Source organism: Ascidia mentula, chromosome 4, assembly GCF_947561715.1.
Source record: "Ascidia mentula chromosome 4, kaAscMent1.1, whole genome shotgun sequence".
Lineage (NCBI taxonomy): Eukaryota > Metazoa > Chordata > Ascidiacea > Phlebobranchia > Ascidiidae > Ascidia > Ascidia mentula.
The window spans coordinates 16,078,507-16,093,886 of record NC_138569.1 but is presented as its reverse complement, the minus strand read 5'-3'; the positions used below and the strand labels follow the sequence as shown (position 1 = coordinate 16,093,886).

The 15,380-nt window shown below is 41.7% G+C and overlaps 1 protein-coding gene across 1 annotated transcript; it reads left to right on the top strand.

The window, feature by feature from the left end:
• The first annotated feature begins 126 nt into the window (after positions 1 to 126).
• LOC145898571 (fucose-1-phosphate guanylyltransferase-like) lies at positions 127 to 3,491 on the top strand. Its single transcript, XM_082987076.1, has 6 exons — positions 127 to 214; positions 556 to 720; positions 890 to 1,026; positions 1,087 to 1,258; positions 1,474 to 1,775; positions 1,982 to 3,491. Exons 1-6 carry the CDS (start codon positions 154 to 156, stop codon positions 2,939 to 2,941), a joined length of 1,797 nt encoding a protein of 598 aa, XP_082843202.1. The 5' UTR covers positions 127 to 153; the 3' UTR covers positions 2,942 to 3,491.
• The last annotated feature ends 11,889 nt before the right edge of the window (positions 3,492 to 15,380 follow it).

Below are 15,380 nucleotides of genomic sequence, written 5' to 3'. Positions count from 1 at the left end.
TCTATGTTGTAAAGTAAACATGTAACAAAAACGTCAATGTAAACAGTATCTACATAATATACGAGTGCGACACGCGACACGCGACACAAGTGACGTAAATTTACGTAAAAAGTCCCCACACTTGCTTGCTTGCTCAAGTTTTCAGAAAAAATAATGTCTTTTAAAACTAATGGCGAAACAGAACGGCGAATGGAAAAGTTTGACACCATAAGAGGCACGTTTGTATTCGTTTTGGTTATATTAATATCATTATGTGCAATATCATTATGAAGACAAGGGGATTCCTGTTGTACAAAACATCAATCTTTTTGTAAAGCAAAAGCATGATTCCCATCACCCATTGTTGTTCATTTTTTCCCCATAATTGTTAAGTTGCATTTGTCAAAAGGCATGTTAGGCCTAATTGGTTTGCAAGTTTTAAGAAAAGTTGCAGGTTTGAAATGTTTATTAATGGCAATTGTTTTTGTCAAGTATGATCCCTTTAAACTGATATCCAAGAACCATAACAAATAATATAGTTTTTCTGTGTGCATTAACGTACAATATGTTTTGCAGGAGGCACACCGAACTTTCAGTTTTGGGATGTAGTTATCGTCACAGCAGCAGATGAGCAGCAGAAGAGTGCTTTTGATAAACAAATCCTGTTAAAATTGTCAAACAACGAACTTCCAAATTCGCCATCTTATTTTGTTATCTGTGATCCACCAGGCTACAAAATAGGTAAACTATGTAAATAGTATTTTCCGTATGTTACAAATGTCAAGTTTATCCATTTTTGTGGTATTTGTTTGGTCATATTACAATACATAAAGAGGTGAAGTTAGTTACATATAGTAAGACACCTCAAAATGTTCTTAATCTTAACCATAATCCACATTTTTTGTTTTAGGCAATGGTGGGGCTACTATGGTTGTTTTGGAGGAACTGCATGCAAAGTTTGGTGACTCTGTTTATGAAAAGAAATGTATCATCATACATGCAGGTGGATACAGTCAAAGGCTACCAACTGCTAGTGTTTTGGGAAAGGTGTGTACGTGTCTAAAAAGTACATAAACTCTATGCACACTAAACATTATATTGCAACAGGTGTTCACTGCATTTCCAACGAGAGAACCAATTTTGCAAATGCTTGAAATGAAACTGGCATCGTATATTGACTTTCCTGCAAAAATTAAAGGTGGTGGAATTTTTGTGTGTTGCTCTGATACTATAGAAGTTTACAATGACATGGAAAAATCCTGGAAATTCCATCCAAATGGTAAATCAGTCTATATATGACCCTTGTGTACATAGTGTATAACTTTTTGGTATGAATGTGTGTTTTGTTTGATTAATTTTTATTCATCTTTTTCAATGTTTTATTGCAAGTATTTACCATTTGTCAATTTGGATATTACAATACCGATTGTGTGGTTCTTGTATTTTATGCGTGACTATATTAAAGTTTTTGTTTCAAATCTTACTGTTTATCAGGTATGACTGGTTTGGGACATCCTTCCTCCATTGAAATTGGCACAACTCATGGAGTTTACATGCTTAACGACATGAATGATAACTCAATCACTACCAAATGCAAGCGGTTTCTGCATAAACCATCGGCAAAATTGATGCGGGACATGCAAGGTTGCGTACAGTTGACTGCACACAGAGAGGAGGTGGTAATCACTGACAGTGCATACTTCATGGCTCCTGATGTGTGCAAAAAACTTCTGAGTTTCTACCAAAAAAACAAACCTTTAACATGTGAAATTGATGCATATGGTGACTTTCTACAGGTAAAAATAAATTTGTTATTTCCCATATATGCTGTATTTGGGATATAAAGTTTGTGCTAATATTACAATATGCGATGTTATTGTTTTGGGCTGTTCAAGCAAGTATACGGTTAAGATGCGTGGATTAACGGTATGAGGTGTTGTTTATGACAAAAATTATTTTATTTTTTCCTCGTCTATTTTCACCCGTTACTTTTTATTTATAGGCGTTGGGCACAGATTCTGACCACTCTTACATTACCAACACCGCAAACGTGGTCAACCAGACCTCTTCACTAGTCCAAATGCGTAGAAAGGTGTACGAACTTCTGCGCGGCACCGATCTCCACGTGGTGGCGCTGGTGCCGCGGGCTGGGGTAAATCGTGACGTGTCATCGCACTTCTACCATTTCGGTACAACCCAAGAATATCTGCACGCTATGACCGCCGAAGAGGTTCTTCCTTGTATTACTGGCTGCGAAACGGTGTCTTTTTGCGCCGGCTTGCCGTACAAGTACACCACGCGCAGTGGAAGCGATTCTGATCCAATGGCAAACCCACCACGGCTTATGTCTTCGCTTATCTTATCGTGTGTGAGTGTGGGCGAAGGCACCATTTTAGAGTATTGCCGAGTACGTGAATTCTCCAAGATTGGTCCTGATTGCATTGTAAGCAGTTGTTCCTTGAAGCCAAACTCCTGCGTCCCGAGTGGTACAATCCTCCACACTGCCGCTATTAACTGTCCGGACAGTGGAAAACTACAGTTTATCACCATTGCTTTTGGAAAAGACGACAACATGAAGGCCAGCGCTTCGCGCGTCGATGCTCCGGCCAAAATCAAGTACTTCGGCGCGCCATTGCAAGAATGCTTCAGCGACGTTGACCTTATCTTTCCAGGTTACGGTGAGGACAGCAACGTTACTCTTTGGCACGCCAAGTTATTTTCCGCTTTTTCCACGATGGAGGAATCGTGTTCGTGCGCCTGCAAGCGGTTGAATCTTCTCATGGAAGGTCGCGAATCCGGCAAAAAATGCCAACTTCAAAGAAAGGGTAGATCGTTGTATTCAATGGCCGACTTGTTGCGATTAAAAAACGTCGACGAAATGCTAAATTTCCGAAGCAACCTGAGGAAGGAAATCGAGGCTACGCGACATCAAAGCGCTCTGTCGACCCTGTACACTAAGTGACATTTTGTTGTGAAATTCTTTTCTGCCGCCTTCAATATACTTCGTCATTCTTAATGATGGACTCTTCAAGACATTTTGCTCTTCAAGATGTTCCCCTTTTGTTATGTTGAACGCCTATGCAAAGCCACGTGTTCTTCAATGGAATAACAAATCTAAGCTCGAGTGAGGGTAATCTTGTTATATCTTTTCTTAATATGCAGTGAATTTTTCGTTCACCTAAATGTGTATTCCATGTACGGGATAAATCGTGAAAGCGTAGTTTTCTTGTTACTTTTTCCGAACATAAGGAATATAAAATGTTTACGTCCTGTAATTTTTATTCCGTGAGAGGGCGCTCGCAAGCAGCCCACATATGTAAGCTATTTGCTCAAAACTTGAAAAGGTTTCTATAACACCGGGAACGTTTCTCGAAGCGACAATGCCCGGAAACTGGGAAAATCAATTTCACATTTTTCTTCGCTTTGCTTCGACGTTCAAATATTTGTTCAATCAGGACATTTTTGTTCGATGTCTTTGAGGTCTGGTGGTTGACCTCGCGCCACAAAACCAATATGCCAGTGACTCGTTTCTCAAACAATACCTTTCGCTTCTGCACGGTAACATGTTGCCGAAACGTTTTAACAGTTATGAATGGATAGGAGAAATTGGTTCCAGACATTTCCTAATATCGTTGTTGCCGTTATTGTGTTGACGAAAACTTCATTTAAAGTAAACTCGCTCAAGAATTTTTAAATTAATGGGTGGGAAGTCAAGTGATTTAACCCTAAAGCCAATACTTACTAATATCAGATGAGGGTTAAGTAACTTTTGTATAAAACTGGCTCCGCTCGCCGCCCCATGGAATATTGGTTTGAAAGCCACCTATAACCAGCTCTTAGACACGACCAATTAGGAAATTAAGTGATTGCAGTTTGACTCCTTGAGACGAATCTTATGAACGACACTTTGTGGATTTTTTATCATTTTTCGCCTTGACTATCAACTAATGTGATTGCAGAATGAAAAAAAATGGATCAATTTAAACCAAAGGCCCCCTGGCAGGGTGTCGATCGCGCACGGATATGCTTACATGTTAAAATTAGCAAAGCGTTCTGTAGACCGCTCAGATGGTGGACATCAACGATTTTCAAAAATATATCTAATCTTTTGTAATTTCTTTATGTACGGGGTTACGCACCAGGCGTGAACCCTGCGGTTATCACTCGTTCAATCTTATTCATGCTGAAAAACCACCGACAAGCAGCGGAAAAGTGCGGTTTCTCAAGTACCCGAAATCGTGGGACAGTCGCGTCACACCAACATGTCGTCGCAGACCGTTTGCCACACGTCATTCGGTGTTATCACAAAACCCGAATGAATTGCTTTTAAAGAACCTTGTTATCGCCAACCGCCTGAGTGGCTACTTAGCAAACCCAGTGATGTCCGTCCAAATCGTTTAGTTTGACGCCCATCCTAATAACCATTGCTTCAGAAAGCGATTTCTTGGTTATTTGGCTCCGCAGTGTCGCTCAAGACCACCCGAAACTGCTGAGAGAAGGGCTTTTAACGGATTTGCGAACTTGACTCATAATATGAGGTTATAAATGGCAGTCGCATACGCGCACTTAAGGTATAGCAGTATTGATCCAAGTTTAATGTAAAAGTTAATGTGATTTTTATTGACCCAAGTTAAGGAAGTTTCCTGACAGGGAGCTCTGGAACGCATCGATCAAGTTAGAAAAAGCGATCAGTTTTATGCAGAAACGTAAAAGATGTTAAAACGCCCAATTTCGTATCTGTGACCGCGTGTATCTCAGCCGTCAAGCCACAACAACACAACTTTAAATGTCAAACAAGCCTGCTTTGTCTAACGAAATCCGTTATAAAAACACAACAGTAACAACATATATTACAGGTATTTTATCGTTCAATTCTCATCCTTTGCCTACTCTTATACATCACATCTTTAAAACCGAAATAACGTGATATACCTCAAACTGTTAACGGATTTCGGTAATTAGTCCTTTCAAATTCGCTAATTGGCGCCAAAAATAAATTGAACTTCGTAAACAGTACGTTTGTTCGTGTTTAATTCCGAGGCGTCGCGTGGAAAGATTACCTTCATACAATAAGGGGTTAAACATCCTCATCGCCTACGGTCGGGTGCCCTGATTGTGCGATAACATACCTTCAAAAATGCTGATTAGCATTCCTTAGTGATGAAGCGCCCGGTGCCGCGCCAGCAATTGTGGTAAATTAGAGAAATCGGTAAATCATTTTTTACTGGCGAAAGTGTTGTTGATGAAGCGAAACCACTGAAATGCGAACGTGACGTGCTTTGTATCACGTCTGCACAATATACATGTAATTCGAATGAAACACGCTCCTGTAAAACTCATTATTAAAATGTACAAGTGGCGTGTTTTCTGAGTATCGCAAACCGGCTTATGTGGATTGGACGTCAGCAAAGATACATTGGGACAGTATGTAAATACAAAGTTAGGGCGTGCTTGCTTCGAAAATGTTTAGAGATGTATTGCACACAAAAAATTAAAAGTACAAGGTTGGAGAACGTGGGACAGATATTTATAACAGGTTTGAGAACATACCTCAATGAACAGTACAGATGAAAAACATCTAACCAGGTTATTTGATATTTAACACACCACATGTTTAATTATAAACAACTTTAAAGATCAATAACAACATGGAATACTTTAATAGATATAATGTATTAGAAAGATTACCTAAGGAAATAATAAGGTAATAGGTTCCATCACATTACATGGGTGTAAAAGAACCACGGAGCTAAGATCCTGCAAGTGGTTGCGTGTTTATATACATCAACTGTAAGTGAAATATTGTTTTTTTTTGTGTGTGTGGGAGCAACCATTTCTTTTTGGTCCGAAAAATCCAGTCGATACGCGGTTATTCTATACCATCTGTGTGAAAGTCATGGCCTAAATGCAAGCAAACCGTTTTTGGTAAAGTGTTAAACTCGAAATTGTCTCCTCCGCCGTTTATCGCTACGTCATCAGATCAGTTTCTTATCAACCGGAGCCTTTGAACCCATATGAGCTGTCGGAAACGTTTTAGATTCAGCACTTGTTGAGATTGAACTGCCGATGATCGAGCTTCGTGCAACAGCGACAATAAACAATGAACATGTTTACGTTCGAAAATCAAAGTCGGCTCTCCGGATGATCTGTCCGGTCACGGTTAAAGTAGTTTCACGTGTATTTGTGGTCGTGCTCGGTTCGGCGCGCACAACTGCGTCTGTTAAATTACCTACCGCGGTCTGCTCTAGACGCAGCAGCGGAAAGAGCAATTTCGTGAAGATCCAGGTCACTGATAGTGCGTCGACATCGCAGTTTTTAGGACATTGCGTATTCTTGGGAAATTCTAGCGCCTAAACTTACGCGGTCGACACCCATTGCGTGTTTTGTCATGCGATCACAAACTGACATGGCTGTCTGTTGGAAGTCCGCCCTGTGACAAGACAATTTATTGAATTAGTTGGTTTGCTACTGACAGGATTTCATGTAACATTTGCGTGCGTTTCTTCTTATTTTAAACACGTGGTCAAAGTGATGTAAAGATTACTACATCTCAAAATGCCACATGTTGTAATGGTTTGTAATCTGTGAATTCCGCCACTAGTCTGCATTGTTGGGCACTTCAGCTTTTGATAAACAAAGTATTACTGCCAACACCAAATTGAGAAAAGCCTCTTATTATTACGCCAGCTTTTATTTTTAAATTCAACTCTTTCGATTGTTTATATAACGTGTTTCTCTTTGCAAAAAAAATCAATTTTAGGTAATGCTATATAAAAGACAATTCTTTGACAAAACTTTGTCCGAACTGGAGAGAATCACTCTCAAGAAAGTGCACGAAGCACAAAGTAATAATTGATAGTTTAAACAGAGGAGAGTTACCACAGTAACGTCACCATGACAAACGTCTGTTGCTACAAAAACTAATTATAGCGCAAATGACCGATCTTGGTCTATTTGTCTTAAACAGATCCTCTACGCCCCACTGGGCTCAGTTGATTTGCAGTTGATTGGGTACAAAGCTAATTGAAGTGAAAGACAGAGCCTAAGTGGAAGAGGGTTGCAACGCAGCAACGAAATAGGTCAAAACGCCTTGTTGCGTATTGTAAATGTTAAATGTATCAGGCTTCATATATATTCACATATCAAAGGGTTCAATGTGTATTTTGAATGCAGCATTGGTTGTTATAAACAATCCTTACACAACGTATAGGTTATATAGAAATGTGAATCCTTCTTGACGCATCATTAACTATTTACGGCTTTAAGGGCGTTTGATAAAACTGACTGCAGTATCCACAGCAATAACCATTGCTTCGTTACAGCAAAACAAGCTCATCTATCACTTCAAAGCCTTCGCGAGCTGAAAATGTCAGTGACACAATATTGACAACGTCTACTGCGGGCTTGTTTGCGTAAAACGGATGTTTTTCTCTAAACAATAAAGCGCCTGCTTAAAACCTGCGGCAAAGACGTCCACAAAACAAATATGACGTTATGTATTTTGGGGACATGATAGTGTCGACCCTTGAGTTTAATGTTGATGTTTTAATGTCGACCTAATAATATTTACATGCAACATTGGATTTATTCATACAGAAGAGCAAAAACATGGTGGTCAAAAAACTCCACGTGATGCTTCTACGACAATCGTGATGAGGATATGGATAACCAAGCCATGACCATGCTTCTCACGAGAGTGGAAAAACAAAGTAATGCACTTTTATTTTCAGCATTAAAGCATTACCCAATACATTTTGCCCTTTATACATCAAGTATTGTCAAAAAATGCCGCTTTTTCACAGCACAATTATCTTCAACAATTGATATCGTAGCTAAAGGTCATCTTGCAACAGCGGATTATAAAGCCCTTGTGACGTTGGACAAAGTACCCCAAACTATTGCATCAGGGGATATTTTTGGCTTTTGCCTGAAGGAGATCGCTGTTTCTCCGCAGGCTCGGTTTGCGCACGTCATCCCTCGAGCGTAACCGCGATTGTTGCTGCGGCCGCGCTTCTACCTTCGTAGAGGCCATGAGATATAGATCAAATCACCTGAGGAGATTGTAGGAGATTTCGGTTAAAGCAGGCACAATTTTCATGCGTAAATCAGAACCGCTTTTTGTCAGACAAGAAAGCTAATCACGCAACTTACTTCGTGATAATTATGATCGATACTGGGAAATAAAAGTTTTGATTGTTTGCTACAGCAGTAGCCAGGTGCAAAGTTGCATAACTTTTGTATCCAGGGCACGGTAGGCATTTTTTTAAATATGCATTTTCGTTGCTTGGTCTATTGTGCGTGTGTAAACTCCTCGACCTAGCAATGTTTTGTCAATCAGTAACTTGCCTAAATTATCCTTCTATTTAAAGGAAAAATGTTTTAGGAAAAAAATATAATATTGTCTGTATTTAGAGTGATATTTCTATATTGTACGCAGAACAAACGTATCGCAATTTTCCAAAATTGCCGGAATTGTTTGCGAAGAACGCCTGCTCGGATCGGGAACCGAAAAAATCTGCGCGCTGGAAACCTTTTTTCGGCAAGTGCAAAACCACAGCCCGGGAGGTATATCTGAAACGGCGAGAAGCTAAATCTCAGTATCCTACCTTTGATGCAGTGATACTTGAAGCATTCAAAACGGTTTGGTTTTGTTGATTTTGTGACCAGAAAAGAGAGTTTGGTTCATCCACAGCGTCTTTTGTGCGTATTGCTGTTTGAATGGAGACTTTGAACGAGGTTTTGTTTTGCTGCGCATCTGCTAAAAGTTGTAAGATTCCCGATGTGTTTTTGTTGCCATATCGCAGTATAAACGATATTCTTATTTGTGGCATTAATTTTTTGCTAAGCAACATAATTTTAGTTCTGTAGTTCGCAAAGCTTTACTCGCAACTTGATGGAATGTCGTTTACTTAAAACAAAGAATGTAAGTCGACCTAATGCGATTACCGTCCCAGACGGCGCGGGATTAATTAGCTCAAAAGACAGGTTAGGTTGAAATGTTACGAGGAATTTCTGTTGTACAGGTTTCAGCGGTTTCCTTACGGATATCGCTTATTTCCGCTGCGGCATATTCTGTTTCGCAATATCTATTTCTGATTTCTACGTGCGCTACTTGTGCCCCTTGTGATTACCAAGTAATGCTCTACGAAACTCATTTATATTATTAATAAGCGTAGCGGCGATGATAGACAAGGGTATTAACGTTGCATGCAGCAATGCGACTGCGAATGAAATGCCAAGCACAACTTGGCGCTCTCTGTCAGCGCAACAGCTGACTGCGGTTACTGCGCATATTCTTGTACAAACTACTGGCTGCGCAATTACAGGGAGTGTGTCGTTCATTATATGACGATACAGCCAAGTGCACAGGAGGTTTCGTCTCACAGGCGAGGGGAAACCGTCTGTCAAGGTATCTTGCTGTGCGAAGAGTGGCACCGCTTCCGCCAATATAAACTGAGGTTCCAACCTGTGTTTACGGTGGCCGCACCGGTCTACCTGTCTTCGAATTGCCGGCATATTTTGCTGTCTCGAACTACCCGCGGTGTGAAAACACCCTTTGTGTGGACCGCGTGCCATTGGACGCAAGCCCAGGTGCAGTCTTCCGATTAATAACCGGTAAATGATGTCTTTCGTGCATAAGAAATGTTTTGAGATTAATTCCAGGATTTATGACCTTTTTTATTGTCGTCATGCAGCAACATAACACGACGTTTAAAGGCGTAAAAGTGGTTAATTGTTCGTCACTTTTCTTCTGGTGTTTAAGAGCGGGCACGAAGTCCGAGAACATTGTTTCTCGTGAAGCAAAATATAGTTTTCTAAAAGTTATGTTTCAAAAATCTTTGACTGCAAGTCACAGGCGGAAATTCATCAGAAAGACTTTTTCTGTCACTCGAGTTTAAACATAAGAGTCGTGTGTTTTCTTGTGGTCCAAATTAGCTTTCTGGCGCAAAGCTATCTGGGAGAACGAAGTTTTTGTTTGCCTAGTTCTCGTTGCCCGCAGCTCATGTAAATGCGTCCCGAAGGACGATAGATGGTGTTTGCAATCTTAGAGGGAGCTCAAAGTGTCAGTTTACCTCCAACTTGTCATAAGTCATTCCCACAGGCGCACAGATCACACACAAAATTCAACCTTGCTGTGTGGCAACGGGGCCCAAGAGGAATCCAAATACCCGTTGTTTATTTATGCCGACCTAATCGCAGCAGGCTGAGCTTTCCTCATCTTTTAACGCTTTACCAGTTTGTAGTTCGCGATTCCTTAATCCGTTCACGTGAGGAGGAGGGTCGCAGATTTTGTTTTCTTCATCACAGCTTTTATGCAACCTTTATAAACCCTCTGAATTTGCGAACCCTCGTTTGCAAATTTATGCCGCGATCATGAAGTGGTCAAAGATTCTTCATCATAAACAATATAGTCAAAATATAGTACAGTGAGCTGCGCATAGGGCCACTGTTTCAACCTAAAATGTATCATCATATAAAATGTATCATCACTTAATACGATCTTTCCATCTAGATTCTTGATCAATTCAGATTTAAAAATACATTTTCGATTATGAAATATATTTTTCGTTTCTTGTAAACTATCGCTTTAGTTTCAACAAGACACTTTGATGGGAAGTAAAGCAGTTGTTTTTCAACTGCTTTTCATATTGACCCTTTGAACTTGTGGCCTTTTCTTATCTTGTTCATCCGGCAGCGGTAAGTTTAAACATTTGCTTTATGCGTACGTGCCGTTGAAGTTTTACGAGAGCAAACTCGGGTTGTGCTAAGTGTTGACTTTTACTCTAACCCTGCATACTTTATCAGATGCTAGTGGTATAACATACGATTAGCTTCTGTTTAGCTTAAAAGCAATCTTATCATCACCAACTGACAACGATTCACTGTCGTAAGTGCGTCCGGGTATTGCAATGGTTGGCGTTGCAAAAAAGCCAATTAACGTCTGAGTAATGCCGTGTCGATGACCGCAAAATGATTTGCCGGATAACTTATCGCTCATAAATGATCTCGTTTCTGTGTATTGAAATAACCGTCATTTTGTTGTGGTTTTCGTGCGTTATGTCAAAGGCCGAAAAACAAGTTTTGCTGAAATTTACTTGTCTCGTTGAATCGAATGTTGTTAAGTGGTAAAGATGTTAAAATTTTCACGCCTTTCAGTACACGGGCCGACTCGCGAGTGTTGCACTTCACCCTTAGGGCGTAGTTTGCATCAGTAAATAAACAGATTGGGGAATTTGCAAGTGTTCGGTGCGATACGGTATTTTTAACTTTTTCAATTTTTACATTCGCGCAAATCGCACGTGACGTTCCTCTGCAGCCGGTTTTAATTTCTTGGCCACATCAGACTCTCTCATACGTCTTCCTCGTGAGTCGTTCCAGAAACGGCAGCACAGCTATGGCCACATCAGCGCCTCGTCATGTCTTACTTGTGGAAACAGCGTCAATGCCATTTACATCTGCGTAGAACGAAGGAGCCTAAGTTTAATCATCTTGACGTTATGAGATGCTCAATTGCATGAGGCAGTCGAACTAGCAATTCAGTTGGAGAGATACGGTCGTTTATTGGATCACCTAATTACAAAAATAACCCAGCAATTACGTGATCAATACAAAGGGCAATACAAACACGCACTTGCGATACAACGGTTTGCTATGCAAAGGCCGCGACCTCCTTGCTCGAATGGCTTGAAACCGCATAGCCGAGGTAATTTACAACAGGGAATGGGGTTCGAGGCGCTGTGGGCCCGACCACTTGACCTCTGTCATTGCTACGTTGCTTTTGGTTTGAACATTCGCGGTGGTCGTGGTTTGCTGAAAACGCTGTTTATTCCCACATGAACCAAACTACTTTTTGTTCAAATTCATTAGCTTGCATCGTTTTCCTGGTTTAACAACAGCTTGTGCGTATTAGGAAAGACGGACCTAGCTGAATTAGGACAAACTTCCCTAAAATCCTTTTCTGGATACTGAAGCGAAAGGGTATAGATAGCATCGCGAGTCGTTTGAAAAACATTATTCCGTGCAAGGATGAGGGACTTTGACGCAAATCCAAGTTTTTTGACGTGCAAAAAACACTGATCGCGATCGGATATAACCCGATAAATAGAGTTGTTGAATGAAGTATCTACAGAGGCGGCCTGAGAACCTGTACACCACCCCGATCGCTTCAGCTGATCCAAATCGAGGTTGAAAACGTGTTTTTGGCATCTTAGCGGGCGAGCTGGACCTGGATCAAAAGATAACGGATATCTTCTTCGAAGGTCACCACCAGTTCGACGAGTTTCCCAGATATTTTTTTTACTTTTGCTCGGTTCGGGTCGCAGCCAAGTTATTTGCGTGACGAGATCGCGAGGACCGAGCAGTTAGCTTTGTTGTTTGGGCCTAAAAATATAACTTTCACCATTGATTAGCGGTTACTTTACACACGCGAAGTTTCAAGGTAACCTCGCCCTCGAGTTTATCCAACAAGAAAACATCTAACGTGTTTCTTATCCTCTCATGGGCATTTGTGCTACTTTGCGTGAAGCAAGTTGCAACAGGATGTTAACTGAATAAACCACTGTATCGTTCAATGGTCGCCCCTCCCCAGGGAGGGACAGGGGGTGGTCGCATGCAAGCCTAATCGTCCAGAAAATCCACCTCGCTGCGTTAAAGGTGAGACAAGGTCGTCGTCAAGCATGCTTCGCTTGTAGATTGAGATGTTATCGGTGCGAACAAACCCCTCGCCGGCAAACAGGGTCGGTGAGTAAAGCAGGTAAACACCGCCATACAAGGGGATTTGCAAGCTTCCACGGTTATTCATCCAGGCTATCGTCGCATTGGGGAGAAAGCGTACACAGCGGATGTGAGTGGCCCCCATGTAAAAGGTGACCGCTTGGTGAATGGAAGGCGCCGATTTGTTCAATGCACCGAGGCGTGTGCTTTTGGATTGAGCAATGACCTGTGTCCCAAGATAGGAATGCGCGTATATCTCAGTGCTTTGAGGTTTGGTTGCGATAACATTCTGATTGAGAAAACTGTGACAGAACGTTGTGCAAACTTGGCATAATATCAGTCATTTATTGGTCTTGCGCCGTGGATAACGTTATGCCTTCATACACGACGTTTGACAAGCGCCAATTATAATAGTTGCCGCGAAAAGTCAAGCAATCGAAGCCCACTTGACTCGCTGGCCTCAAAAGCCTCTCCCAGGCATTGAGAGAGTGGCGAGTGCTCGCTTGCCGATGCCTCAGTTGCGGGAATTCGTCGTTTAGATTACAAGCTGTCAAGTTCAGAAGCTGAGTAAACATGTCTCTGCTTTGATTCAGGCAATTCTCCTTTAAAATGTTTGTGTTTTTAATCAGCTGCTTGTACCGTTTTTTTTCGTCGGTTTTACTGGAGACGGTTGGTAAGTTTGTGTATCCATGCAAGCGCAGTACCAGATTTAAACCCATTTTTCAAAACCAACTAGTTCGTTTTCTTCTTTTCTCCTTGCTTTGAAAATGATTAGAACCGGTGCATACCAGTTTGCGGATTGCGGCGTTTCAATGATCGATGCCAGCCCAAATACGCAAAGTTTATTTGGGGTAAGATGTTATCTATACTTGCGCAACGAGAAAGTAACACAGGTGGAATTACGTAATTTTTTTCCAAAGTGTACTGAACTTCATCGCTAATCCGATATTGTAGCGGGCAACGTGTCTGCACGTCCAAAATCCCGGTGATATCAGATTTTTTTTTAAATAATTACAAACAGCCAAAGGAGATTAAGCTTGCTGCTTTAACGACCTTCTGAAACAAAGAGTTACAATAAATCTAGATTGATTTTATCTAGATTGGATTCGAAGACCAAGACCAGCGCCTTTCTCACGCTGTGAAATGTGGGCGGACCCGGTCCTCTTCAAATTCAATACGCCTTCAAAGTTGCTGACTGCCAGTAATTTTAGACGAGTTATATAACACCAAACCACTTGTATTGGTCGACGCCACTAATGGTATTGCACTCCCGTCTTGCTCGGATTCTATTGACTTCAAACGAGTTCCCTTTGAGTTGTGGTGCGGAATTGTTGTTTGTTGTTGGAATGCTAGCCTTTCTTATCAGTGCCCTTTATATGTTGATGTGTCATTGCTCTCTTTACATCAGCGCTTTAACCGCAGCCCGCGCAAGCGCTAGTCCGCGGAACCGAATCGTAAACGCAAACCCATTAGACGCGCGGCAAGCTACCAAGGTCGGGTGGCTCTTTAGAGGTTTATTGGCCTTGCGTATACCCGTCGTTGCGACGCGGTCTCTTCTCGGTATTGCTGCGTTCGCGAGCGCCGACCGGATCAACACAAGGTAAATATTTGAATAGCTTTCGCCCTTTAAGTCCACGACGCACACCTTCTTCCAGCGAAAATAGCCACAACCTTTACAAAGATATACTTGTGTAAGGCTTTATTTGCTGCATATTAAGGGAATTTATGAGATTTCGTCTCGGGTGACAAGTGCAATGCAATATCAGAGTGATTTACCGCTATCGGAACGTGTACATTTACTCCACTGCGAATTAACCGTTCTGTGAAGCGAAGCTAAGGAATAGCTCAATCAGGCATCCTATTTTCCTTTTCTTCCTCGTGAGAATGAAGAGAACTTTTTCTGAGATAAAGGCCCAATCCTCGCGCAGTCGTCTTCCTTACATCCGGCGGCAGCTTTCAATAGCGAGCGTGGCCTCTCAAAGGGAACCGTGCCTTTGATAAGAGTTTGTTTACGCTGCTAGCTCGGTCTGTGTGCACGCCCTCAAGTGCCACTGAAGCATGTAATAGCCGTTGTTACGTCACTCCAACTCCTGCTGGGTGACTTCGCGCAAATGACAGCACTTGAGGCGGAGCCGTGGCGGAAGGAGTCACTTCGCAGACAGCTGGGATTATACGATGAATTCCAGAATATTTGTCTTAGTCGCGTTGCTTAAACAGGAAAGTTGACTTGAAGTGTTCAACAGCCACCCTTGTTGCTTGTTGCACAAATCCAGCCTTGTCGTACTAGGTCATGTCGTATTAGCCTTAAAACCACCCAAAGCAGTAAAGTAAGTGGAGTAATCTGGTCAAATCTTCTGCAAACGTCATAAACCGGTGGTGTTGAGCGACGGTTGTGCGTTTCAGGAGATAGTTGGATAGGGTTAAAATACCTCTACAGGGTGGGCGAGCAGTCTTCACGTGAATCAGAAAACTTCACGTCAAAGCATTCAACTTACAACGTGAAAAGCAAACTACGCGAAGAAAGGCAATAAACATTCCTACGCAAAGGCAAACACCGCCTAGTCGTGTGTCGAGGGAGTCAAACGCGTGCGAGTAAGAATTATTGAACGTCGGTGTTTGCGGTTCGCTTGACCACGTAAGCAGAAACAAAATTGAGGTTTTGACCTTCACGTTACGTATTTTTTTGC